This window comes from Lepisma saccharinum, chromosome 1 (genome assembly GCF_977018435.1).
Source record: "Lepisma saccharinum chromosome 1, izLepSacc3.1, whole genome shotgun sequence".
NCBI classification, from domain to species: domain Eukaryota; kingdom Metazoa; phylum Arthropoda; class Insecta; order Zygentoma; family Lepismatidae; genus Lepisma; species Lepisma saccharinum.
The window spans coordinates 121,363,240-121,390,376 of NC_139229.1; the positions used below are offsets into that span (position 1 = coordinate 121,363,240).

Here is a 27,137-nt window from a genome sequence, read left to right on the forward strand (position 1 = left end):
GAATCATGTATGCCAATGGTTCCCAAAGTGTGCGCTTACAGGGGCGCCGCTAAATGTTCCAATATTTTCACTGAAATGATATGATCGTTCCAAATATGTGCTTATTTAGTACTTTTTACACATAAAATGTTTCTGAATTTGAAATATGTGTTTATTTTTTAACTTAAGGCAAGCAAATTAACCACACTAACTGAACGTTGCAAGTGTTAGATAGGCCTTCATTCTGACTTGGGCGCCGCGGGAAAATCTTGAAACACTAAGGGCGCCGTAAACTAAAAAGTTTGGGAACCACTATTTCTGATGTTGGTGGGTGACTTGGATACACCAATCTGTAAACAAATATAAGGCATCTCAAGTATCATATGTATTGACACATCAGAACATTTTTAATGTATTACTACATAGAAATCATGAAAGGTGTTGAATGTAACGTTTTCATAAAACCTTACGGGTATTTTGAATTCCTGTTGCAGAAGTTGTATGCTTTTCTAAATACGAGTAGCTACATAAATTACGATATGGTTAAAATAATTATTTCAATTATTTTTTCTTTGCTCCTGTACTTGGGGTGTACTTTTAGAGTATTTTGATTTGCCCATGTTTTTATTTTTTCCTGTTATTTAACATTGCATGTGTGCTCTGTTAACTGCCAGTGGAACTGCTGAAGGAGGAAAAACAACCACACGGGAATCGTAACCAGATTTCTCCGTCCGCTGCATTACTATAGATCACGTTAAATGATGCGTAACTGTTCAGCCGATTTACTCCTGTGTGCAAAAGGTAGCTCAATTAAAACATTCCAACATCATCTCCAGTCTCCATAATTGTTCCTCTCGCATGGCGTAAAATATACGATATTTCCACTTGAACGCAACTATTGCTATGGCAACCGATTACCCTCCGACAAATGTTACTGTGCAATAGATCATTCCTGACCAAAGTTTGTGATTTGCAACTTTGTGTGCTGAAAGTGAACGTTTTAGCGTGCTTTATTACTCTGTGCACATGCAGGGAAATTACACAAAATGGTGGAAATTAATTTAAATTCAAAGAAGTTTGTGTAGCGATACAAGTTTAAGTAGTGTTTTTTTCTTTATTTCTATAAACCCATTTCATTGGATATATACATCAGATGCTGCATTTCGTTCCCATATTTAGAGATAGTGAAGCAGCTTTCCTAACTGCACAAGAGCCGCCCACTCTCACACCCGAAGTTCCTGCTTTGCAATTCCGACCTGGAGACGGGCGTGAAAGCCCTTTCATCAGTTTCATCTAATCACAATTCATCCTCATTGCCGCGATTATCAAGAAGTGCATAAAGTGACGCAGAATAAGGAACATGCAAATACAAAATACACCAGCAAACTTCCACTTATCGACCGGTACAATGATTGCAGGTTGTGAAATGAATTTATTATGCAGCGAAACCACCTTTGATAAAACATCAGGCGAAGTTACGATAAGCATTTCCAAACGTTTCACAGCGTGGAAAGGTGATGCACAAACGTGGCCTTTTTATAGGTGGATTAATTCGCTTTGTGCACGTTGGTATTGAATGATTCAAAAAGCCTTGCGTGGTTACCGAGAACACAGAAACAGGTAATATACAAGCGAATTAACAAAAATCGGCGTATTACTTTCCATCATTTATATCTTTATCATGACCATGCAACATTCATTGCTAAAATCGAAGCAATGTGAGTAAACGTGAATCTATGGATTTTCATTCATGTTACGCTGTAGCATGTGAAAAATATAATTCATTAGTGTATTTTTTAAAAAGATCCACACGTATAAGAATGAATTAATTTCTTTGGCGTGAAAAAATTTCGGAGAGCATTCATCTGGCTAATAATTTCATAAGGAGAATATATATTTTAAAAGGGGCTGGGGTATGCCGTAGTTTTTTAACAAGCAGACTTGTCACCTCTTTTGTGTGTTTGTGTAATGGGAAACTGGCCCAAAGGTGGAGAAAGAGCCATGCTTACGGTAATTTTTGCCCTATTTGCTAAAGATATTTAGGTAGAGATTTAAGGTTCAAATCCTCATAGGATCGGAATAAAATAGAGATTAAATAAATCTTAATCCGTTCAGGTTGATTTAGTCTATTTATTGCCTTTAGTATGCTAACCCTTGAACTATGTATCCTTTCAAGTAACGTAAATTGTGCTTCACTCTTTTTGTGATCCCAATATAATCTTTTTGAAATGTTGGTGACATTGTTAATGTAATAGTCTTTCGAGTTTGTTTAATTGCGATTAGTTAACGTGGAATATAATATTTGAAAATCATAAAGTAATAAGGATTAATAACTGGAAAAGGAAACCGTGAAGTAAAAATTATGTAGTGCAAAAAATTGGACTAGAAACAAAACTGCTGGGTGGTTTAATGAGCAGTTTTAGGAAGCGACACCCTGACCTCTCATTGCGAGAAGCCGACCTCCATGATATCTGTATCTTCGGAACTAATCAAGATAGAGCAACAATCCATGGCTCTTTCTCTCCAGCATGGACGGGGTTACAAGTGAATTTGATAATAATTAATTTATGAGAAATGAATTGCTCGTGAAAGAACTCTGTGACTAAATGCTGGTTCTTACTTCTGATTAGTTTTTTTATTCAGATTGACGAAATCGTTTCAACACTTAATGCTATCGTCACTTATTCATTAAAATTATTATTTTGTAAAGCATTACGACTGTCTTATGGTACAACAGATGCAGCACAATTTTCAGTGTTGAAATTTGGATTTCCATGGAATATACTCATATACTCCACTTGATTCCAACAATGGGTGTCAGCCCCCTCTTCAAAAAGTTTATTTGGTTGCCTCGGTAACTGAGTGCGTTGAGTGCTGGACTCACGATCTCGCTACCAGCCTTCATAGGTTCGAGTCCTGGCGTGGACATGGGTGTTCCTCTGTAAGTGTCCCACTAATCAGCATAATCCTCATCGTCCCGCTTAGCCCCAGAAGGCAACGAAATTAGCACACTATACTATTGCCACAAAATTCTGATACTAAAGTTTTTTTTTAGTTTTCAACAGGCGGGTAAAGGCCACCGTAACAGTTGTTACCTTAGAGCAAGGGTTCCTAAACTTTTTCTTTTTCATAACGCCCTTAGTGTATCAAGATTTTTCCGCGGCGCCAAATTCAGAATGTAGGTAGGCCTATCTAACACTTACAACGCTCAGTTAGTGTAGTTAGGTTGGTTGCCTTAAGTTAAAAAATAAACACGTACTTCAAATTCAGAAACATTGTAAAAAGTAAAAAAAAAATATATATATATATGTATGTAGAAAGTACTAAATAAGCACATGTTTGAAACAATCATATCGTTGATTTAATTTACAATTGTAATTAGTAGGACAGGGCCTCCCCGATGCCGCAGTGGGAGCACCATGGCCTTATAATCAATCACGGGCTCGATACCCGATGGAGGCACATATGGTTTGAATCCCACTTTAAACTATAGGTCCAGTCCCGATTAACTTTCTGTGCATAAAGTGGACTTAAAACAACAATTCAGTCAATTAGTGGGACAGGTGAAACCATATGTAGACTAACAAGCAAGGGTCATTTATGTGAAAATATTGGAACATTTCGCGGCGCCCCTGTAAGCCAGCCGGGGCGGACATCTTGGGAACCACTGCCTTAGAGTATAGAGGTAGGTTGTCACCTTCTTCCTTCTCACCTCGACGCACAGCTCATCAGTGTTGCTGGTCTGTTGATTTTCTACTAGCAGTGTGGTAGAATTTGTGTGCGACGGAGCTGTTGATGGTATTAGTTTAGAAAATGAAAATGACTGAACATTGTTAAAAAATCTCCTAACTAACTGCGTATAAGGTTCTTCCATTAGTGACTGCGACATACCGTAACCAGATTCCAGCTGGTGGAAAAATCTTAACCACCCAGTAATGTTTACGTTTCATCAGCTCTAGTGACCTCAAATTCTGATAGACTACGGCAATTGTTCTGGATTTTTGAGGGGCGGGCAGCGGCGGCACCAGGATTCATTATCTAGGGGCTGCTGAGAGGGTGCGGAATGAAATTTAGAGGGTGCGATGTTCAAAATAAAGAAAACATGAAGCACCACTACATCAACCATCAACTTTTAGTAGGCATCTATGACAATATGTCACTGAATTTGAAGAATATAGTTAGATCCCTGCCTCAATTTTGCTTAGTTTTGCCACAACAACCACGTCTTTGGAATTTGAAAGGAAGAAATCTTGTTTTCAAGGCAGACCAGTGATATATTGTGTCATACACTCCAAGAAAGTGGCCATCAACTGTAAACATTCAGGCACAAGTTACAGTCTTATTGAAGTTTGTTGTGTAATACAAAGAAAATCATTCTTGCAATAAGTGCTGAATGTTTCACTTGTATGCGTTGGGTGAAAGAAGTTCGCTATGCAATCTGGAGTTCTGCTATTTGAAAAGGATTGATTGATTGATTTGGTGTTTTAAGTCCACTTTATGCACAGTAAGGCTAATCGGGACTGGACCTACAGTTTAAAGTGGGATCCGAACCACTATGTGCCTTCACCGGGTATCGAACCCGAGACCCCTTGATTACAAGGCGACGACGCTACCACTGCGCCATCGGGTAGGCCTCCCACTGAAATAACAAGTGTAAATAATACAAAATCTTGTTGACACTTTCATGTAATCATCAATTCACTTTTTAGACTGCTTCAGTATTCTGAAAATGTCACTTTACTTTGCTCCCCCTCTATCCTACGCGTGGACGAATCGTAAACTGCACAACAGTTCCAAAATATCTAATTCTGCCGCGCTGTTCTCGGCAACGAACTTCGAGAACTTTGGGTATCTTCGTAAAAGTCTTTGAAAAAGGTCTGAAATGGTACGTTTACTAGACATGTTAGAAGTGTGTATTAACCATAGCCTGCTACTAGTGGCGGCGATTGGGTTCCAAAACTGGGGGGAGGCAGTTTACTTTCACTTGGCAGATAAGGTTTAGCATAGTGCGGGAGCAAAAGTGACAAAAAGTGGCGGTGCAATTGCACCCCTCGCCCCCCCCCCTAATTGCCGCCACTGCCTGCTACGATCCCCGGCTATGGAATTGACAAAAGTTACCCGTCAGAAAACAACTTGTTTTAAATTATTTCCCGAGCTTGTCTTGAAAGCAGCTGAAATTTTTGTTGCAATGCGACTTGAAGAATACCGGAAGAACAAATGGGCGAAAAATAAAACCGTTTCATAGCAAAAATGTGAATTTTGAAAAGAAAAAAAAGAAAATAAACAACTCACACTGATCTAAGGCAATTATTGAAAATAACGAACAAACCACCTGAATGAACAAAATAAACAATACTAACAGCCAGTGACGGCGTCAGGGAAAAATGATTGGGGGGGGGGGCAAAAAAATATTGTTCGGGGCCAGTTACATTGCCTGTTATAATGCTTATAATAATAATAATTGTTATTATTATCATTATATTCATGGTATGTATGGTGTTTTGTGCTTGTCCTTCATTTATAGGGGACGTTTACTGTCGAAATTTACTTCTTGATAACGAGTTTATCTCCATGTGATTCGCTTTAATAAAGGCATTCATCCTTTATTTTTATTCGTGGGAACTGGCTTAAATTGCGTTGTTTCTAGTGGCCTATTTCAGTATTGGAAGACATTTATAATTTTATAATTCATCGTCTTTCTTGAGATGAAACTACTGATAAAAATATTCAAGTTATAAGATAATAATATAAATGCCGAAAAAAATGTCTCGAAGAGTTTAATTTTCTTGCAAAATAAACATGACGTTGGAAGGAATTAACCTTTTTACGAGTAAGTATTAGAAACAATGAAAGCCACTTAGTGAAATGCAATTCTCCTGTAGGAGAATTCTGCTGTATGAGCTTTGGAGAACACATTGCCTACCTTCGGTACGTCCAGGACTTGACATTTCTTCTCAATACCAAGGACAGCCAAATGAAGTAGCTGGTATACAGCATCCTGTTTCGAGCAAAGCTTTTCAAAGGTTTCAAACACGATAAGGTTCTTTCACACGCTGTATTGGGAACTGGAATTGTTACAGAGAATACAACTAGAGTGTGAACCTTGTGAAATGTCAATTCATATTTTCCTTGGATTTCGAAGAAATCAAAATCCATTAAGTGGATTAATTTAGTTCCATCTTCGTCTTGGGCAAAATCTGCGTTTCACCTTTCAGGGGAATGTTATCACAGGAATAAAAATCTGAAAAAGGTTACGGTTATCTCATATTTCAAGAAATATTCTGACCCTGGCACACCTCTCACTCTACCACTCCAACGTATGTTTGTGCTACACAATTACAGGCACCTATGGAGTTCTTGGGAAGACGATCTTCGATTTTGATATGTACGAGAAAGAGCGAACCTACATCTAATGATTGAAGCGTGACAAATTCTAAAAAGCGTTCTTTTACCTGCCCGCGTTACAAATGTATGTCATGTTCCTTTCTCGCAATGTCTTTTGTTTCATCCGACATCAGTGCGAATACTTTCACCTGATCCACTTCCTGGCTTATTTTGCTGAGAATAAGTGTGGACATTACGCAGATTAATTTGTTTTGAATGTAATTTTTAATGTAATTTCCATTTTAAGGTTCAAGGTCAATACATTTCCGAATAATATCCCCTCATTATGAAATTAACTTTAAGACTATCGAAGAAATTCCCTTTGTTAAGGTTTGCCTCACCCATCATCTCGAAAATCAAATCCCTGAATAGTAAGAACCCGCGATACATCCACAAGAACTGACATGTAGTGTCGGTTTTCTTGGATCAACTTTGGTCTCGGGTTCGATGACTGGTGGTGACACTTTAAACTATAGGTCCAGTCCCGATTAGCCTTACTGTGCATAAAGTGGACTTAAAACACCAAATCAACCAATCAACCAACCAAATCTTGAATCACCTTGGAATGTATTTTACTAATTATCATTGTCGCTAACGATCCACGATTAGAATAATTTACCCTTACTATAGATGATGTTTTGTGGTCCTCAGAATGTTCGTGATGTTTTAAAACCATCCACATTCAACGCTTTTATACAGTTCTTAAAACTCGTTTCAAACTTAGGTTAATCGCGACGATTACAGGCCATAAATGAATGAGAAATCTCTTATGCCCAGGTCGGCGCTCGAATCTTGAACGGAAGTCACACACACACATATATACTAAAACAAATTAATATTTGATATCATGCAGAATACATCATTAGAAAAGGTGAAATTCGTCATAATCTTAGAAATGAACTGTGAGGTCTCCATGTGGCCATATTAAAAAAGGGGATAGGAAAAAGTACTAGACAATGGATAATGTCCAATTAACATTGCATGATAATGTCGAACCATTGCCATTAAGATTCAGATAATAAAGCTCGTCGTTATTGTATACACAAAATTTAGACAGAATGTTATTGCCAACACTGCAACGAGGGGAAGGGGAAGTGAAAAGAAGAGAGAACTGGCGCAAGGTGGGCGAAATACACGACCTTGAACCGCCCGTACTCGCGTAACACGTTATAGTAGTCATTTTGTTCCAAGGCACTGCACGGAAGTACGCCTCGGCGGCCAATCTGAAGCTTTTATTAATTTTCTCCAGGGGAGAGCCTGCTCCGGGACTCTGAAATTCGCATCATGGTTGCGGGAGTCGGCCGGTTCCGAGCGGCGGTTAGGTGCTTATCGATTTGCGGCGTGCTCTCTGAGCGCCGCTTCTGTTTCCAACAGTTCTCTAACCTGTTGCACGTGGGACGAAACCACGTATGAGTGCGTGTTTGCGTTTCGAAGCAGGCATACTAATGAGTACACCCGGTGGGTGGTGGAACTTCGGTAAGTTGCTGAAGAAGCTGTGCGCAAATGTGTACGTCTAACGTGATGTCGCATTGACATTGCACAATGGCAAAAATCCGCCTTGCAAAAAGGTAGATTGAGTGGGAGCACTGGCTTACGCGGCGGGGAGAAAGGGAGCTGATGGAGCTTCAGCTCCCTAACAAAATTAAAATTTTCAAATGAAAGCAGTTAAGAAATCGAAGTGGGAAATTCAAAGACCCTAAAAAATAAACCCAAGATTTCCATTTTTATCTTTACGAAATATTTTTATTGTATATCCCCCAGAACGCAGTTGTGTAATATCCAACTTTACAATTCCAGCCCCCCCGAGAAAAAAATCCTGCGTACGCCAGTGAATGGGAGAGGTACTGTTTTTAACGTAATATTTATATTGCTGAACGCATAAAGAGCGTGTACAGTACACGTAAAATTCGTTAAATACGTGCAGAAATACTATAAAATATTGTTGACCCTATGAATGAGAAAGATGAACATTATGCAGACAGCCTGTTTGGATAAGAACGGAACAGTGCCTGAATATTAAACGAGAAAAGCAATTGTTAAATTCTACCTAATGAATTATTGTTGCCTTAAGTCTAATTTGTGCACAAATAGGCTAATCAGTACTGGACCTACAGATTAAGATAGGATCCGAACCGCAGTGTGCTTCCACCTGGTATCGAGCCTGGGACGCCTTGATTACAAGGCGACGACGTTACCACTACGGCACCGGCGACCTAGTGCGTCGAGTGGTTGATTCACGATTTCTACACCAAATAATTTTGTGAATAGTTGTTCCTTTGTCAAGTGCCCTTCATCAATTTAATTTAATCATCATTCATCCTCATCGTTGCATAACGAGGCAAGGCAGAAATATACAAATGCAAACATTTTTGTTATTCACGAAGCAAATAAGAAACTGCTACCTATCATGAAAATCATTAACTAATTGTGTTGATATATATATATATATAAAAACTTCAAAAACGTTCAATAACAAACATACATATTGTAATTCTGACAGAGTTTAATGAAAATTATTGGTTGCTACTATACCTTTTTAATGTTATCAGGGATGATTGATATGGCAATATTTAGTAGAAATCGATGTAACACCTTTGACGTTGTGGATAATCTCGCCAATGCTGATAGAATGTTACTAGAATGTTACAAGATATTGACCTAGACGTGGCAGGTCATTCGTTCAGAGTAACGCCCCACGGTTATGTTTATTTCTTTATTTTATGTTGCCCTTTGTGCCAAAGAACAACCCGATAACCTAAATGTTATCTATCGATGTTTCTCCGAATTTGTAGGTACGCCGATGATGTCACAGGTACAACACGCAGTGAATATTTCTTATCCAGTTCAGAATTCTCGCACTGTCTTCAACCGAATATTTCCTGACCCGTTGTTGAAAAAATCATAACTGCACTGCACATACAATACCGCTACAGATATGTTGATATATTTTGCATTTAAGAATAATAATGTGGATGGACTTGCACTTGTGAAGTGTTCAAACTGAGATTTTTTTCTTTTCTCCTACAGTAAGAGATGGAATATTTCACAGTTTCTAACTTGGCTTGTATTCTTCTCGCACGTTACATAGTTTCTTAAATTATTCTGACTGGGTCTTATGAAATTTATCCGTTGTCCCTGTGTACTTTCTTTCCAAAATCATGATTGGCCATAGAATATTACGTAGTTAGAACCATCGAACCTCAATGGGTATTATAACATGAACTTACTGCTAGTGCTGATTACAATTATAAACCACCAGGCTCCACAAGAGGCACCCATTGACCTACACATTTTTTAAATAAAATTGTTACTCTTCATTAAATGACTGTCGTGTTCACAAAGCTATATACTGTGCCCTTCCCCAATAATTCAGTGAATACAATTAAATCTTGATAATTCAACTGGTCAGCTGATATATCTATATCGCGTCACAGCGGACGGAAATAAACTGTTTTCAAAAAATGAAATATCTTAAGAAGTTACTAACTTGACAATGTTTTGGAAATTTCAATATCGTCTTTTTAGTAGTTGAAGTTGTAAAACTACTCGGAAATGGGAAAAAGGCAAAATTGGTTTTAAGTTCACTTTATGCTCAGATAGGCTAATCGAGACCTGAACCTAAACTTTACATTGAGATCCGAACCACTGTTCAATGTGCCTCATTGGGAATCGAACCTTGATTACAAGCTGACCCAGTACACCATCGGGGAGGCCTATTTGTTACAAGGCGACAGCGTTATCCAGAACGCTATTAGAAAGACCGAAGTGGAAAGGAGAAGAGAGTAATATTAGAAGGGCATGATAATCGGTCGCCAGAACCTCGTCAGCTTAGTCTCAGTCTGCACTGTAATAGAACATCGGACAAAAAATTCTTAAGTAAATAACTCCACAATTCTTGGAAAATTATGTTAAGAACTTCTGTCATGGGTACATCCCAATGAAAGTAAGTATGAAGCATGCCTACCTCAACGCAGTTGCAGTACCTCGTGATCTTCGGCCGGTTCTGGAGGGGCCCTTCCTTTCCTCTAGTTTCTGTGGCTTCCTTAGCTGTTCTGGAAAGAATGGGTGATATTTAAGTCCCTGGACATCTTTTTCTGCCACCGATGCGGGGGAAGGGGGTAGGGGTGTTCGTCTCCGTAACTTCTCCTTTTTTGGTCTTTCTCCAGGACCCTGTTGTTCCAGCCTCCTGGAGGCAAAGTGATTGCTTGGACCCCGATTTGGAGTGGGAGTCTGAGAATTTGCGCAAGCAATGTTATTAAGGTGGGATATTTGTGTGGCAAGTTCCACCCTGGGGTGACGAACCGAACCGTGACATCTGGTCAGGAGCGTGTCTCCTGTAATCGAATTCTTGTTTCTTAAGCGGTGGGATTTTTCGGGGTTCCGGCAGACTTTTAGGTAATTAAAGGTTATGTTAACTCGGTGGAAGCCCGAATAAGGATCCTCATAATTAAATCACAAGCAAATAAATTAGAGATGTTTTTCTTGTTTCGCCTCGCGGTTCAATTTTTTCCCTCCTAACCTGGAGGTCGTTGTTTGCCCGCGCTGGACATTTTGATCTCGCAAACCATGTCCCCTTACACCGAGGAAATTGTCAGGAGAGATGGATATTATATCCCACCTCACCGAAAGTTGACGTAGTTCATTTCACGGTATCGCGTGCGTCCCAAGGTTCATCATCTTGCTGTTTGGAGATATTCCCACAACTCTCCGTCTCGGAAGAAGGATGGTCAGTGCGTCGAAATATTTCATCATCAGTTTTTTTTCTTTCACTGCTGCTTCGCATGCGCATTCCAGTTTTTTCTGTGTTTTTTCTCAAACTCGGTAAGTAATCGTATTAGTCGTTGAGTAGGTAGTTATTTTCAGGATGTGAAACTAAAGAGAATTGCGATCGAATCTTCGTGACTGAGTGGTCCTTGTACCACTTTTACACAATGGCTGTTGGACATATGTAAGTTAGAACATATGTAAGTAGTTTTTAGATGGAACGATAGTCTTGATTCGCACGAGCCTCATTATTGTTACTGAAAAAGCAATGGCAAAATTCTCGTTTCTTCCACATATTGAATGTTTTTGAGGGAAGGAATTGTTACTGATGTTGGAGCTTAGGTCCTGCCTCTGCTTTGGCAATTTCAATTCTCGAACTTCGCATTGCATGAACAAATCGAACGAACATGGTAATTGCCTTCAATTGCATTTGCCGCCGACTGCACTACATGTGGTCTTTTTCGTCAGTTTAGAACACATGACTCCACAAACAATGCATCTATGTGTATTAGGCATGCCACAACATAATGCAACACTATTATATGGATGTGTTTAATTTAACATGATAGGTTTTGATTGATTTAATTTATTTTACTTCGCTTTTCTGCCACTTTTGAACTTTTGGATAATCGTGAAGGTGAGATGCATGGGACACAAACATACGTATAGGACGACACAACACGAGCCTCAACAGAGGATTATCCTGGCTGTAGGTCCAGGTGCCAGAGCCTCGTTAGTCTGCAAAATGCAATCCAGGATGTACTACGTGGAAGAGAGGTTGACATTTGGTTGTCTCTAGAATGGGTCACCCCTTAACACGATGGAGAAACTTACTCTCAGAATATCAGCAATGTTATGAAGTTTGGTTTGTCGATAAACCTAGAATCTTGAGGCTATAACGCTAATCTAGATAGAAAAAGGTAAAAAAAAGTGCTCCCCTGTGCATAGCACTACGCCATGAAGGCGTATAGGGGGTGTGGGGGTAACGCCCCACACTTTCTTGATCCGGTCGTGAGTGGGGGTGATGGGATCAGCATCACGCCCCTGACCGCCTTTACCCCCCAGGGTTTCCCCCAGGTACCCATGTTATTCGACGCTGGGTAGGCGCCGGGGCCGCTTCCATCGTTAGAAAAGTTCCCGGATTTGAACCGGCCGGGGGTCGAACCCGGGACCTTTAGCATGGTAGTCAGACGCGTTACCGACTGAGCCACCGCGGCTAATCTAGATAGGCAGAAATTAATGTTAAGCATTAAAAATAACCATTTACATATCCGAATTGCAACGTTACACTACTTTATTCATCAGCACACGCTGTTCAGTCACAGGTGCTTTCCGAAATATTATCGCGAAGTTATAAGGATTTCTTGTATGAAGTTGCCTGATATGTAATTGTAAATTTTATTTTTCTTAGCGTATTAAATAACAAATACCGACATTCTGTGAACACTGTGAGTACAAGTGTTGTACTAATTGTTAATACAACGATGTCCTTGAGCATTAAAAAATTAGCTGGCAAATAGGTGAAGTCAGATTCATAAAATAGAACTATATAGACAAGGAGATGGGAAGGAAGTAGGGTGAAACTAATCGATCCAAGAAAAATTCTCGTTGGTTTCGATTCTATAACTGGCTAATTTTTTTTACAGTAGGGAATGAGGATTACTTTTTTATGATGTGAAAGAAGAAAGTATGGAAGAAAGTAAAGTGGAGACAAGCCACCAGGAAACTCCGAAATGTGCACTTGACATTAACCAAAGAAACTGCGTTATTGATTTCGGAAAACCAGAAAGTAGTTATAACATCACGTGCTGGTAAAGAGTAAGGCATACAGAGGAAGTTTTGTTTCCTAAATATCCGAAACTAAATGTATGTTCGCGTATCTGTCACATCACTCAGTTTCCTCCTTTTTCATCATAACAGACTCCATAATTGAATTACTAATAGCTCTACAGTAAATTTGAGATAATATATTCCAACTATAGAGCGTGTGTAGTACATTTTGCTCTGAGAGATTTGAAGTGATGAGCAACTTGATTCAGGGAGTTGTGCGCAAAGCTTTCGTTCGGCCAATGGGCACTTCAGATGTGCCGTGTTACGAAAGAGAGTAACGAGAGAACACATTCCAATTGTGCTGAAACTCTATTCGACGCACAGAGGGCTAAAGGACCGTGTTATAAAATCAAGCCAAGTAGAAAATGAATGACACGTTGATATAATTATGTAGTAAAATTGGCGTGACTAATTCCTTTCATGGTAGTGTGCCGGTCTGTGAACTTTTTTGTGCCACGTTAAAATTTAGGATTCACTCAATTGCCCTTCCTAAGAGTTTGTCTTCTGCACCTAAATGAACTAAAGATTTGAATTTGTTGTTGGAACGGCGGCTTAGAATTACGAACCTTTTCCCGTGCATTCTACGAGGGAGAATCAAATGAAAAAAGTCAGACAAAAATTATAGGACAGACTGTATACTGTTCAAATTTTCATGAGGCATCGGCTGTTATTGATAAAACGACCTCAAGGCTGCAACACTGGTCAAGTGAGATTCGAAACGCCATTTTTGTAATTTTAAAGATGGCGCCTCCTCAACACAATGCATCAGTGAAGAGCAGTGGTTTCTTGCCTTCTGGAAGCCTAAAACTTACAGAAATTCTTCCGCATATGAAAATTCAATATCTCTATTCATGCTTACCTCAACAAGTTAACGAATTGCGGAAGTAGTTCGACAGTGGCCTCAGTTCGCAGTCAGATGAGTCGAAATACCTTCGCAGTTGCTCATAAGTGACTGCACGTGCATCTCAAAGATTATTCTTTTTGAGGTATACAATGGTCATACGTGAAAATATTTGTAGATCAGCAAAGGGTCTGTACTAAAATACAGCTAACCCTACATGCAGAAATCTACTACGTAAGTAACGAGAAGAAATTAAGGCTTATATTTGACCCTCGCTCGTAATTTACACAATTTGATTAATTCGAACGACTACAAGTTTATTGAGAGCGATATAATGCTTCTTCCCACTGACCTGTAACCCCTGGTGGAAGGTCAGTTAAATCAATATACGATTAAGAAGGTAATTGAAAAGTTAGTCAAAAACCGGAAAATGTCAGGAAATATTCAATGATTGCTTAACATGTCTCAGGAATATAGATTTGTTATAGGTGTGTATTTGTAAACACCAATTTGCTACAATGTGTCACTTAATAAAGAAATAACCCTTCTTAAAAATATGTTTTCTCTATTGAAGCCAGTGCTGTCATACGTCCACTCTAAAAATACATATATGTAAACCTAGTTAAGTTAAAGCATAGCCTGGTAAGTTATTTCAAAATGCCTGGAAAAATCTTGAAAATCAGGAAATTTGTTCGGGGAGCAATTTGTATCGGGAAACCTTATATTCTTGACATTTATTTCTTTTTACAAACTTGTGTCTAGCTTTTGTGGTCCAAATGTTAGTAATGCACTGTATGCTATGGGTTGTGGGTTCAAGTAAAGAACTAAAATTTCGTTGTGTTTATCTAGTATCTGCTTTATATCATTCATATTCATTCATCGTATTCATATTATTAATGAAAATAACTTAATGCTGACTGAGAAACTGAACTTCGGATATTTGTCCGGCACTCTTCTAGTTTTTAACTAGTTTTCTACTGTTCTACTCATAGGGTTCCGAGATATATTTCATAAATGAACGAATAACATGGAATGATAATGCTGTATACTTAGAAACTTTTTCATCCTGCTCCAATATGAAGCAAAATAGAAGTAAATGGCAAGAAATTGGTTGAGAGACATGTTCATTTTGTAGGAATTTAACTTTTTTCTGAATATTTTGATAAAAGGGATATGATAAAATATTAATGTGTACGAATTAGGGAAGTTGCTGATTTCCCCAGTACTTTCAAGTGACGTCACGGACTGTACTTCTCTAACTAAAGGGAAGTAAGAAGAGTTAAAATGAAAATATTTGTGAGTTGGCGTGCGTAGTAGAACAGTCTGTTAAGACTGAAAAGGCAAATTATTGTTTTTATTAAAAAGAGCTAATTACACCTGTTTTATTAATTTGAAAGAAATGAAAATGAAACTAAAATATTCATGCGTAGCAGTTCTCCACCTGTAGGCAAGAAAGATACAATAAGGAATGTAATTTTTTTGCCAAATGGAAAACAGTGAGTAAGAGAGAAAGCTTGTGCACATACAAGAGTTCACACAGGGGACAGCTTTACCTTTACCATTCTCTAATTGGTCCATATCTTCTATTCTCCTTAATATTTAATTTTCAAGTAATTTTAGAGCATCCTTAAGTAACAATGGCCACCATTGTACAAACAACGAGAGTATTGCATATTTTGACTGAATGATTTGTTTCGCTTGAATGTCACTTTTGGCTAATCGCGAAGATGAGGATGAATGGTAACAAGATGATTTTGATGAGAGGACAGTCACAAACGCACATGGACAAGATACAACACAAACTTCACAGAGGATTAAACTGGCTGTGAGTCTAGATGCCAGACCCTCGTTAGTCTGCAAAATGCAGTATTGTTTATTTGAGAATTGGTATTCTTTTGAAGAGAATAAACAGTCTGTGTGAATTTTGATCTATTTTTTCGTTTGCTTGAGGTGCTGCTCGAGGTAGGAGCTTGCATTTCCTGTCGGTTGGTTATCATTTTGATGCTTTGGAGGTTTCCTCCCTGTGGAATTTACGGGGATCTGTAATGAGGGTCGCGTAGCATGAACTCGGGTGGTCCTTCTACCCCTTGGTGGGACACGTGAGAATTCTCAGCCTGTTTCAACCGCAGGCGTCCTCGTTAAAGTGGCTCATAATTAACTCTGTTTAGTAAATGCGCACGGCAGGATTGCATCATCAGTTTTGATCAGGCGATTTCAAGCATCGAGGAAGCTGCCTGTAGCTGTACTTGAAACAAAGTTGACACCATGCGCTACAATCTGTTTCTTTCTCTGCTTAAAAAATTGTAGCAATCAGTAATGAGGCGTTACCACCAGCGTACGCAGAATTTTTTTTTCGGAGGGAGTTGTTTTCTAAGCGAGAACATACACAATAAAAATATTTAGTAATACAGAAAAGGTAATCAAGGGTCATTTTAAGGAGGGTTTGCATTTACCACTTTTTTTTTTTACCCCCGAGTTCTTTGCCGCTTACATTTGAAAATTTTGATTTCTTTTCAAAATTTCGGAGAGGGATGTAGCACGATCAGCTTCCCCCTGCGTACGCCAGTGGGTGTCACAGGAGGTTAGGCGTCTGATTATGTATAAAACTGTCCGGGCTGCAAAGCAGCATTTACAGACCTGCCTTTCAAGCCACATGTCATTCTTTTTTAAAACTTATATTTAGTGGTACTTGATCGTCAAGTTTAGATACGCTTAAGACCGACAATGGCTTTTATTGTATCAGATTATTGTTTCTCAATATATGGTTCGGACTACAGCCCGGGTGGTCGCCACCTAATGTGCTCCAGGATTCGGATCCAGAACCCCTCTCTTTGCACCACGTTACGTTATCCACTGCAGGGGGAGTGCGTTGTATTTCCACACATCAGGAAACCTAATTCGTCAGTCAGCGGTATTTTATATATTGTGTTGGTGCAGATGAAATATCTGGGAGTTCACCAGCATGTCCACACTTGCAAGAAAAATAGGGCATAGGGCACATATAGTCAAAGTAGTATTCTCGCTCTATAGCCAGGCACTGCTGATGTTGTTCCGAACCGTACATCCTATCTCGTGGTTGTTACACAAGAACTCATCCTGTCAAGTGCCTGACGTCAGGTACTAAATCCTTTGAGCATTCAGTGGCCTTTCCCAGTTCCATTGGATTACCAGTACTATGTCCATAGCTATCTATTGTAGCGTATTGTATACGTACAAATATTGTGTACCTGGTAACTCCATTCTTGCAGGAGAATCAATGGTAAAAAAGACAGAGTACTTTCAAATTTGACGAAGCTCGTTTTATTCATTCGCTCCAAGGTGCCAAAACATAACATTATTCATTTTTCTCTCTCGCTTACCTGGCTTTAAATTTGTTTATCTGCACTTTAGTAAGAAAAAACATCCGTTACACTCACAAAATTATTTTTTTAAAAAATGTACATTGTTATCTGAACCATGAGAATTTCAGAAAGTAGTGTGCACATTTATAAATTAATCCGACTTAATTTTTGTTATTTAACGTAGCTTTTCTATGACTTTAAGCTAATCGCGACGATGAGAATGAATGATGATATGACGAAAGTGATGAAGGGACATTCACAAAGAACACCAATGCCAAGGCCGGGATTCGAACCCGGGACACCTGGCGTTGTAGCGCGTTCTGCTAACCATTACGCTTATAAATGAATGAAATAGTCAATGATAGGGCGTCAGAGGGGAACCTAACTGATTTGAGGAGGTTTTCCGTCCCTGTTTCTGCCTAAGCTTCACTACAGTTGAAACCTAGGATGCATGAGACCCTTCCTCCACACACCCCTATGTGGCCATGGCATGGTAGAACGTGCCTTTATATAGTATATTCTATTCTACCTTATGTCCCAAACACACCAAAATTAGAACATTAACTGAAGCTGCTTTGTTTGATTAAAGTAGCTTTTGTTACAATGTTTTTACGAAACTTCGTATTCTGGTTTTAATCAGTAAAATAGTGCAACATTTCGTTTGTGTGCGTTATTTCTGGTAATCTACGTGCGCCCGTTAATGAGATACATCATATTTACACGTGTCTCCCTTCCTTTGCGTTATGATTACAAAATTGCATTTTTTCTGCATTGTGTTACGAATGATGTAAATCTCATGCATGTGTCATCACTGAGTCGTCCTACACAGATATACAGATGGATTATGATTATTATGTCTCCACAAATTGTTCGTCTGATTACCGAAGTTACAATTTCATTTCAGAAGGAGTTCAGAACTGCAAGATATGAATTAACGAATGCAGGAAAATTGTATGAAAATTACATTGAATTTAAAATATACACTACTGTTTTTATGGCACCTGACTGACGGTCTTTGCATAAAGCGTCTTTGAATCACCCAGAATAAATGCCTGTCTGTTGGCAACCATGGGTGGCCAGAGCGTGATGCTGATCACATCACCCCCACAACAACGGTCGAGATAGTGAATTGTTGCCTAGGTGTCTTCGTGATACGATGCAGTGAATAGGGGGTAGCTCCTTTACACTACTGTTCACTGCAGCGATTCTTAACCTTCCGTCCGCGGACTGTCAAGGAGCCGCTATGCTCTTCCAAGCCGTCCACGAAGGCTTGAAGAAAACTTCTATCTTTCATACGTGTCACCTAGGTTCGAGCACAATATACTGCCAGCTATTAAATAAACCAATTCAAAAATTAAATATGTTTCACGGCTTGTTGGGGGTGAAGAAGTAAGTGAGAATATTTTTGATATTTTTTACGAATATTGGTGATTGCTTACAATACAAAAATTCTTAATCTAAAATTCACAATTCCAGAGAGTAAAGTTCGCCAAGGGAAAGCCTTTTCTAAATTTCTGGGATCACTTACAAGAAGACTTTCAGAAACTATCGAAGAGCGGTCTCAAGATGTTAATGCATTTCGTAACGACATATCCGTGCTATCCGTGCCAGAGCTTTCCTTTTATCTTGAAAACAAGTAGGCCTACACAAAACCGGTTCGTAAATGTAGTCAGAACTAAAATAGGCCTACGAATTTCAGCCATTAAGGCCGATATGACGAGACTTATAAAGGCTTTCCCACAGGAACGCCGGATTTGAATTACGCAATTGTCTTTTTTCTTGGGTTGGCGGTATTGTTCTTACAGTATTTAAGTACTGTTGTCTTATTTGAATGGTATGGACATTGAACACTTGTGGTTCCAGCAGAATGATTATTATAGAAAATGAACGGGCCGATGTATTGTTTTCTTTACAACATGACCAACTTTAGTAGTAAATTGATCCACAGATTTACGCCTAGGAATAAAATTAATGAGGTGTTTTAATTTTTAACATACATCTTCGGTAAGGATGTTTTGAAGTCCGGGGAAAATTTGAGCCTTCTGCGGTTGCTGATTAACCCATAAAATGTTTCGATATGATTACCTTTTTTCTAGAAATGGATTTTTATTTAAGAAATCAAACACATTTCTACGCCTCTTGTACTTTAGGTGAAAATTATTTTAAATGTGTTATTGGATATTCTTACGGCGGGCGCCCTACATGCTGGCAAGGAAAGTGGGGAGCGGGGAAGCGACCAATCCAACGCGATAAGATGCACAGTCGTCTGTAGTACACTGGCGAACTTTAAAAAAAGGTATCGCTCCTCTTAGTTAGATTGGAAGGTAGTTGGAAACACTTCATTACTCCTGTATTTGATAAGAAAGTGGGGGAAGGCAGTTGCAGACAAGGCCATCACTACCTTATGCGCACCTAAACTTGATTTCGGAAAGCTTTCTGTTGGAGTCTTGTCAGGCATGATCTGGGCAGTTTGTGGAAGATTTTTGTGTTCCTACACCCCCCCTCCTTTCTCTGTGTATGTGTGTGTGCGCGCGCGCGCTCGCGCCGACACCCGTTTCTTTGTAAGTTTGGCGTATTTTTATTGCATCGACTAATTGCTGTTATGGCTGGGAATGAACCAGGTTAGCAATGGGCAAATTGAAAAAAAAAGTATAAAAAATATCAAAATTGCTGGCATGAGTAGTTAGTAGTAGTAAAGGTTAGGTAAAGTTCCTCGTGCATATAGCAACATGCCATGAAGGCACATTTAGGGGATGTGGTAGTAGGACACCGCATATTCTCGAGCTCGGCCATTTTGGAGGTGATACGATCAGCACCACGCTCCAGCCGCCTTTTTTTTCGCCAGGGTTGTAGTAGAAATGAGAAAATAGAAATGTTTTGCATTCTGCGTATGTGACATCATTCTTTGGATATTGTCCCTGAAATATCTGTTAACATCCTAACCCGCAGTTTTTTCAGGATAAACTAGTTGAAGGCCGCGAGTGGTTCCTGAGAAGTAATGAACATATCACAGAATGCGCACTAGTTTAGCTCACGTTTCTTGGGGGGGGGGAGGGGGGAGAATGATATACAAAATTATTCTACGAATGCTTACGTCATTGTGACAATGGAGTATATTTTGCAGAGTAACGAGGATCTGGCGTCTAGACACAAGGCCAGTATAATGGTCTGAGAAGTTTAGGCTGTGTCCTACGTTTGTGATAGCCTTTCACAAATTTCGTCTTAACACACCTTTCATCCTTATCTATGTGATTACTCAAAAGTGGAAGAAAAGCGAAGTAAAAATAAATCAATCAATTGGTCATTGTGTCCCTGCGTTTTTCAATATTTCTTCCTGAACGAAAATTAATGTTTCACCGATGTAATGCATGAATACGAGGGGGGGCTGGAAAGTTCATGAAATCACCCAGAAGAAATAAAAATTGAAACAAATTGTTGTTGCCATTAGAAAGAGCATATATTGTAAACCTCTTATCCTGCATATGACCCTTTTGTCATTGTTATTTTTTTTGTTTCACGTTCAGTAAGAAGAGATGGCGGAGGACCTAAGGAAATTTGAGAAGAATGAGCTTCGCAGTGTCATCAAGTTTTTCGTGTTGCAAGACAAATCCCCCATGGATATCCATAAAACTTTGCATGAGACTTTGGGGGAACATGCCCCAGGATATACAACAGTAGCCAAATGGGTGAGGCGTTTTAGGACTGGACATGGTGAGACTGAAGATGAACCCCGCTCTGGCAGGCCTGCAAGTGCAGTGACCAGGGAAAACATTGTCAAAGTGCACGACGTGTTCATGGAGGATAAGCGCATATCCACCAAAACCATTGCTGCGTATCTGGGGATATTGCGTGAGTGTGTGGGTGTCATAATATCAGAGTATCTGGACATGCGGAAGCTCAGTGCGAAATGGAACCCAAAATGTCTGAATGCTGACCAGAAGATAACACGAGTGCAGATGTCACGGGAGATCGTGCGCAAATTTCAACACCCTGATGATTTTTTGCGCTGTCTGGTGACTGAAGGTGAAACATGGATTCACCATTATGACCCACAGACTAAAAAGCAACCCATGGAGATGCGCCACAGTGGGTCTCCTCGACCGAAAAAGTTCCGAAGTCAAGGGTCAGCGGGGAAGGTTCTGGCATCGGTCTTTTGGGATAAGGACTGTGTCATCCTCATAAAATATCTTAAACAGGGTGAAAACATCAATGCTGCTGTTTATTCCCAATATTTGATTGAATTGAAGGCGGCTCTGAAGGAAAAACGTCGGGGAAAAGTGAGCCGTGGTGTGCAATTTCTCCAGGACAATGCGCCCTCGCACAAGGCCCATCAAACCATGCAATTGCTGGCGGATCTGGGCTTTACCTGTGTATCCCACCCACCCTATTCCCCTGATATCGCCCCATCCGACTATCACCTCTTTCCAAACCTCAAAAAACATCTCAAGGGCACACATTTTCCGTCCGAAGAGTCACTGGTTGAGGAGGTGGAGGGCTGGTTTGCATGGCAGGACAAAACCTTCGATTTGAAAGGGTTACAAATGTTGAAACATCGTTGTGAAACATGTATTGAGCTTCGGGGGGAATACGTTGAAAAATGTATTAAAATGGTTGTTCCAGCTGTATGTCTTCTGGGTGATTTCATGAACTTTCCAGCCCCCCCTCGTATAGTCATGTGAATTATTATTTTCCGTCATCATAGTGTGCTTAATCACTCCTTAAAGCATAGACTTTAACGATGTTGTCCTTAGTGTAAACGATCTTAACTGTGTGGAAGTTTTTAAGGAGGCAAAAAAATGGTTAAGAGTAAATCCCAATTGATTGTTAGAAATTTAAAATATTGTAACTCTGACGTGACGCATATTAACTGTTAGTTCGCTGTCAAGGAACGATTTCTCCTAACTAAAAAGGATTCCGGCCTCCGTAGTAGAGTGGTTATCACAGCTTGCTTAAACACCGCCTTGGCATTGTGTTCGTTCGGTGTTCATTGTGACTGTTCCTTCATGAATTTCATCATTTCGTCGCTCATCCTCATCGTCGCGTTTAGCCAAAAGTGGCAGAAAAACGAAGTAAAATAAACCCTGTGTTTATGTCAACTAACATAAATAAGAATCTGAAGGGAAAAATATTCCATTACCAAAAATAAAATATATAAATATACAGTAATTACTTTGTTGACACTGCAGTTTTTTGGCAGTGTGTAGCTGTCTTAGGGTCGTATGTTCGAATTAGCTGACCTCAAAATATACGAAGAGTGAACGATTAATGGGAATGGGGATGCACATTTCTATTACTTTAGTAAGCGTTCAGTCGTAAATCCTGTGGACACAGTGTGATTTTCGTGCAAGGAACGGTTCCTGGGACATCAACTAGGTCGACGTTTACTTATAACGTTACGAGGGTATGGATTTCTCTCAACAAGTGCAACAAATGTTTATGGTGATGGAAATTATTTATACAATTTGTTTGAGTAACGTCGTTTTCTACCTCTTGAAATTAATGGTGACTGGAGACGAAAAGACACATGTGGCAAATTGTAACGTGTTTTGAAGACAGAGGTCTTAAGTTCGAACCATGATTAAGGCATGTTTGCCCCATCACATCCATGTTATCAATTGGTCAATCATTCTCATCGCCACGGATTAACAAAGAGGCAAAAAGGCAACGTAATATATCCTAAATAGAAAAAAATACAGAAAAGGGGCAAGGAAATGCACATATCGTGCCTAGTCGAGGTTCTGTGTTGCAAGACGGAAATGTGTAACTATTATCGCAAGAGCACGTTCAATTATATTAGGGCAGAACCATATATCACACAATACAGGTGAAATTGTTGTAGGTTGACGTGAACTGTTAATCTGCCTAAACTCTTAAAATACTCTAATATCAGGTTTTTTGTTCCACTTATTATTTCAATTTTGAGGGTCTTCATGACCGAGTGCTTTGCATACTGCTCTATGAAACCGGAGACCCTATGTTCGATTGATTAATTTGCTTTATTTTACTTCGCTTCTTGTGCCACTTTTGGCTAAGTTGCAAATATGGGGGAGGCCTCCCCAATGGCGCAATGGTAGCATCGTCGCCTTGTGAACAAGGGTTCCCGGGTTCGATACCCGGTAGAGGCACATAGTGGTTCGGATCCCACTTTAAACTGTAGGTCCAGTCCCGATTAGCCTTACTGTGCATAAAGTGGATTTCAAACACAAACTCAATCAAATATGGGGATTAGTGACGATATGATGAAATTGTTGAATGGACACTCACAAATCCATGCCCAGGCCAGGATTCGAAGACGGGACCCCTGGCGTCGTAGCGTGATGTGGTAACCACTCTGCCACTGGGGCCGGAATCTAATTTCGAAGCGTGGGTAATATTTAATAGCTTATTGTGTTCGTTCATTTTTTCTGGTCACTCCAACATTCGTCCTTATCGTTGAAAGTAAAAAAGAGGGATATAATATGGTCGTAAAAATAGCAAAGTTACCACATATGCCTGTCACGTGCCGAAAGAAACAACCTTCTTTGCTCGTTTTCTTTTTATATTTGTTTCAGAGCTAATGACAAAAGAGAGAAAAGAAACGAAAAAATGAACAACCTAATTTCATTCATGAAGGAAATAAATCGCCAGCTCAGAACCTGATTTCTTGAAAGCTCAAAATGGACAACAAATATTTCTTCGAGGCCGAATGACCACAGAAAGAAACGCTGTGCTAGAATAAAGAACCTTTATCTTGTTTTGCTTAAAATGTATCTTAATAATTTCATTCGAGCTATCCTGACACCTATGCAATGTAACCTCTGGTATTTTAATTATTTTTACATTAACCTCGTTCTCATTTAGGCGATCAAAACGAAATCTTTTCTGCTGACGATGTCGCGCACGTGAATCAAGCGGGAGGTGTCTCTGCTGCTTTCGATCGCTAGGATTCTGATAAAATCCAAACCATTGTGCATGAAAGAAATAACTTTTTAAAGTAATTAATGTATACAGGAATATCAAAATACATATTGGTAAATGTTGAAGAAAAAAAGGTTCGTTGATTGATGTCGACTATAAAAGTTGAAGACATAAGTTTTTTCTTGTTTTTCGACATTTCACATTTTCCGGATTCGCTAAAATTAATTGAAAGCTTACACATTAATACCCCATAATCTCGTAGATACATGGGAGATATGAACTTACTTCATAAGATTATTAATGGACACATCGCACTCCACTAACTTTTCCTCATAGTGCTTGGATATAAAGCACGAAGCAAGAAAACTTTCCACACTGCAACTCAGAGACTCTTACTCATCAATGTTCCGTATTCCATAGGCTTCTGAGTCAGCTCAAATTTATCTCGAATGAAATGAATTCGATTAGTAATCAAGAAATGTACATAAACGTGGACGTTTTTTTCTGCCTTCAAACTTTTCAAAGATTTTATACTCCAGTCTCTTTCTTGTTTTTAAGTCGCTGCTACCACTTTTTGACAAATCGTGACAACGAATATGAATGATGATTTGATTAAATCGATGAATGGACGACCATAAAGGAACACCCAGGATTGAAACCCGAAACTTACAAGAGCGACATCGTGAGTATGACACTGAACGCGCTCGGCCACCGACTCATGTTTTGAATCACTTAGTCACTTAATGATGCATTAGCAGTGAGTGCACTAACCTTTCATTCAATAGTTTGCATAATATAATTGATTTGCATTCTTGACCGATATTTCCTATATTGCTTACCTTTGTTATTCCGAGTTGAAGTGAAGGAGCTGCTCTACAATCTGATTGATGGAATGACTTCTTTCGTGTTGCGCAACCAACTGAAGAACTGCTCCATCTGCACATTCGGCTATATAACTTATAGAAAAAATTCTTGTACATCCTGCCATTTTACTTTTTCTTTGTAGTGGAGGTATTTTTAATTTCGAGGTTCTTCGTTAACTGTTTCATAAGACGACATTCCATCGGTAGACAGATATGTCCACGTATTAGTCTTAGTGTTCTTATTGTTTCCACAGAAGAGCCTCGAAAGAATTCAGGTTTAGAACAAAAGTATTTTTTCCTTTTCCGGTTTCTCTGGTTTGTACCGAAATGAGCGTTGTTGGTTGTAGGTCAATTTAGTCGCTCCACACTAAATAAACTACTACTCTTTGAAGTCACCAGCCCGTCTGCGTTATGACCCTATTCAAAGTCAAAGGAAAAGTCGCATTCTAACCCGAGGTTGGTGTTAGTGTTATATGAGCTGTGTATAACAAAAGGTACGAATAAAACTTAAACGAGCAAGAGACGTGCATTTGAGTTAATCGTACTGAAATTCAGACCAGAAATAATAGCAAACTGAAAGACACAATGTTGCCTGAATAGGTAGCTAGCGAGTGTTTCGATTATTTATCCACTGACATATTGAATACGTTCACTGTGAACTAGTGAGGAGAGTATGAAAATAATCTTATTGTGACAACGAAACTGCTTAGACAAGCTACATATTGTCACTCGAGGAGCGCTACCTTTGACCTAAATTTTAGTAAACTTTTCCAAAATGTATTTCACTGCCTCCACTTTATATACCGAGGATCTACACAAATTAGCGTACGTAAAAGCAGTTATTGACCAAAACTGAACATTGATTGATTAGTTTATTCTACTTCGCTTTTCTGCCACTTTTGGCTAATCGCGAAGATGAGCATGAAGGTGATAAGATGAGATGAATGATGGGTAAATCACAAACACATATTCACGATACAACACAATTCCTACAGAGGATTTTCCTGGCTGAGAGAGTTCAGACGTTAAAGCGGTCCAGGGTGTAATACGTGGAATGAAGGTTGACATTTGGGTGTCTTTGGAAAGGGTCACCCTTACACCCCGAGAACAGCTGAAAAATCACCATGAATCTTTATTTCTTAAATTTATGTTGCACGCGAACTTAAACGCACTGAATGCATTGTAATAACAATGTGTCCTTATAATGCAGTTGCGAATGTTCCAGTACTTATATAATTGAAAGCATTTGTAAACGCTTTCACTGTTACACATACGTAACTATCAATCCAGCCAATTCAGTTTTGAATGCTATGCTCTGGACGAAGTTGCTACATGGATGACTAGTATTGCTACTAGAATAATTATTAACTTTCTGTCGTAATAAGCTTGTGACATTAGAACTGTATGGTTGTAGTCTTGATGACTGTTTCAGTCAACCGTGTACTTCAAATCATGCCATCGTTTTTGCAGAGCTAATTTTCCTTTGAGAATCGTCCCACTTCCCAACTCCACTCACATTTGTTTGCATTTCCCCTTTCGTGTAACAGCACTCCTGCTCGTGAAGGTCACGTCAAGGAAACGGCACGCTTATTTGCGTCTTACATTTCACCCTCAAGTTCATTCAATCTTATTTGAAGTCCACCTCTCCTTTGACATATTCAAAGTAAGCCTGTGACATTCTTTGGCTCCTGTGCCGATTCCTTTACACCAGTATTGATATTCACAAAAAACTAAGGTAATTCTGCGCATCTATCAACAAACCTCACATTCCTTAAGAACTCCAATAACCATGCTTCTTCTAGGAAGTCAGATACTTTTTGTACAGTTTGAAGTTGATTACTATTTTATATTAGAGCGAACACGTCTCCCAACAATCATGACTATGATTTGGGTTTTGTCACTAATTGGTAACAGGTAACACAACGTTACCTCATGTAATACAATGTCATAAGTCAAACGTATTGTATTCGCTGCGTTAATGCTTCAAACCGAAGTTGTTCATTCTACGCCGAATCAGAACCATCTAATGTGGTTATTTCTTATCTTTCAGATAATTCGTTAGTCCCCTGAGCTGTTGAAGACCGGAAGTTGAGAAAATGGTATGTATGACTAATGACTAGTCAAACTTTCGTTTTATCTACGGTACATAGTACTGAACGTCGATAGACAAATTTCAGTGTCTCGAAGAATTAAATTTTAACTTTTTTTTCTAATTCTGTGGAGACAAAAAAACTTTAT

The 27,137-nt window shown here is 39.2% G+C and overlaps 3 protein-coding genes across 6 annotated transcripts in view; 2 read left to right on the forward strand and 1 right to left on the reverse strand.

Moving 5' to 3' along the window:
- Positions 1–13,810, reverse strand: part of natalisin (neuropeptide natalisin) — a 28,490-nt gene extending 14,680 nt beyond the window's left edge. The window contains exons 1-2 of the mRNA XM_083119371.1: positions 13,770–13,810; positions 10,328–10,415 (exon numbers count right to left, since the gene is read on the reverse strand). Of these exons, the coding sequence (XP_082975497.1) occupies positions 10,328–10,415; positions 13,770–13,810 (129 nt within the window). The remainder of the gene's footprint in view (positions 1–10,327; positions 10,416–13,769) is intronic.
- Positions 1–27,137, forward strand: part of LOC145987635 (COMM domain-containing protein 4) — a 136,611-nt gene that overhangs the window by 65,656 nt on the left and 43,818 nt on the right. For all 4 annotated transcript variants that reach the window (XM_083122095.1, XM_083122109.1, XM_083122102.1 and 1 more), the window contains exon 3: positions 26,950–26,998. In XM_083122095.1, the coding sequence (XP_082978221.1) occupies positions 26,996–26,998 (3 nt within the window). In that variant the 5' untranslated portion in view covers positions 26,950–26,995. The remainder of the gene's footprint in view (positions 1–26,949; positions 26,999–27,137) is intronic.
- LOC145985402 (protein GVQW3-like) lies at positions 20,673–26,969 on the forward strand. Its single transcript, XM_083119383.1, has 2 exons — positions 20,673–21,336; positions 26,950–26,969. The coding sequence occupies exons 1-2, from the start codon at positions 20,673–20,675 to the stop codon at positions 26,967–26,969; spliced, it is 684 nt and encodes a 227-aa protein (XP_082975509.1).

What these genes read in the sequence shown, in the direction of transcription:
- LOC145985402 (XM_083119383.1), top strand. Translation starts at nt 20,673, where the DNA reads ATGGCGGAGGACCTAAGGAAATTTGAGAAGAATGAGCTTCGCAGTGTC. An exon ending in CATAAAATATCTTAAACAGG is followed by an intron (nt 21,337 to 26,949) that starts GTGAAAACATCA and finishes CTTATCTTTCAG; the next exon opens with ATAATTCGTTAGTCCCCTGA.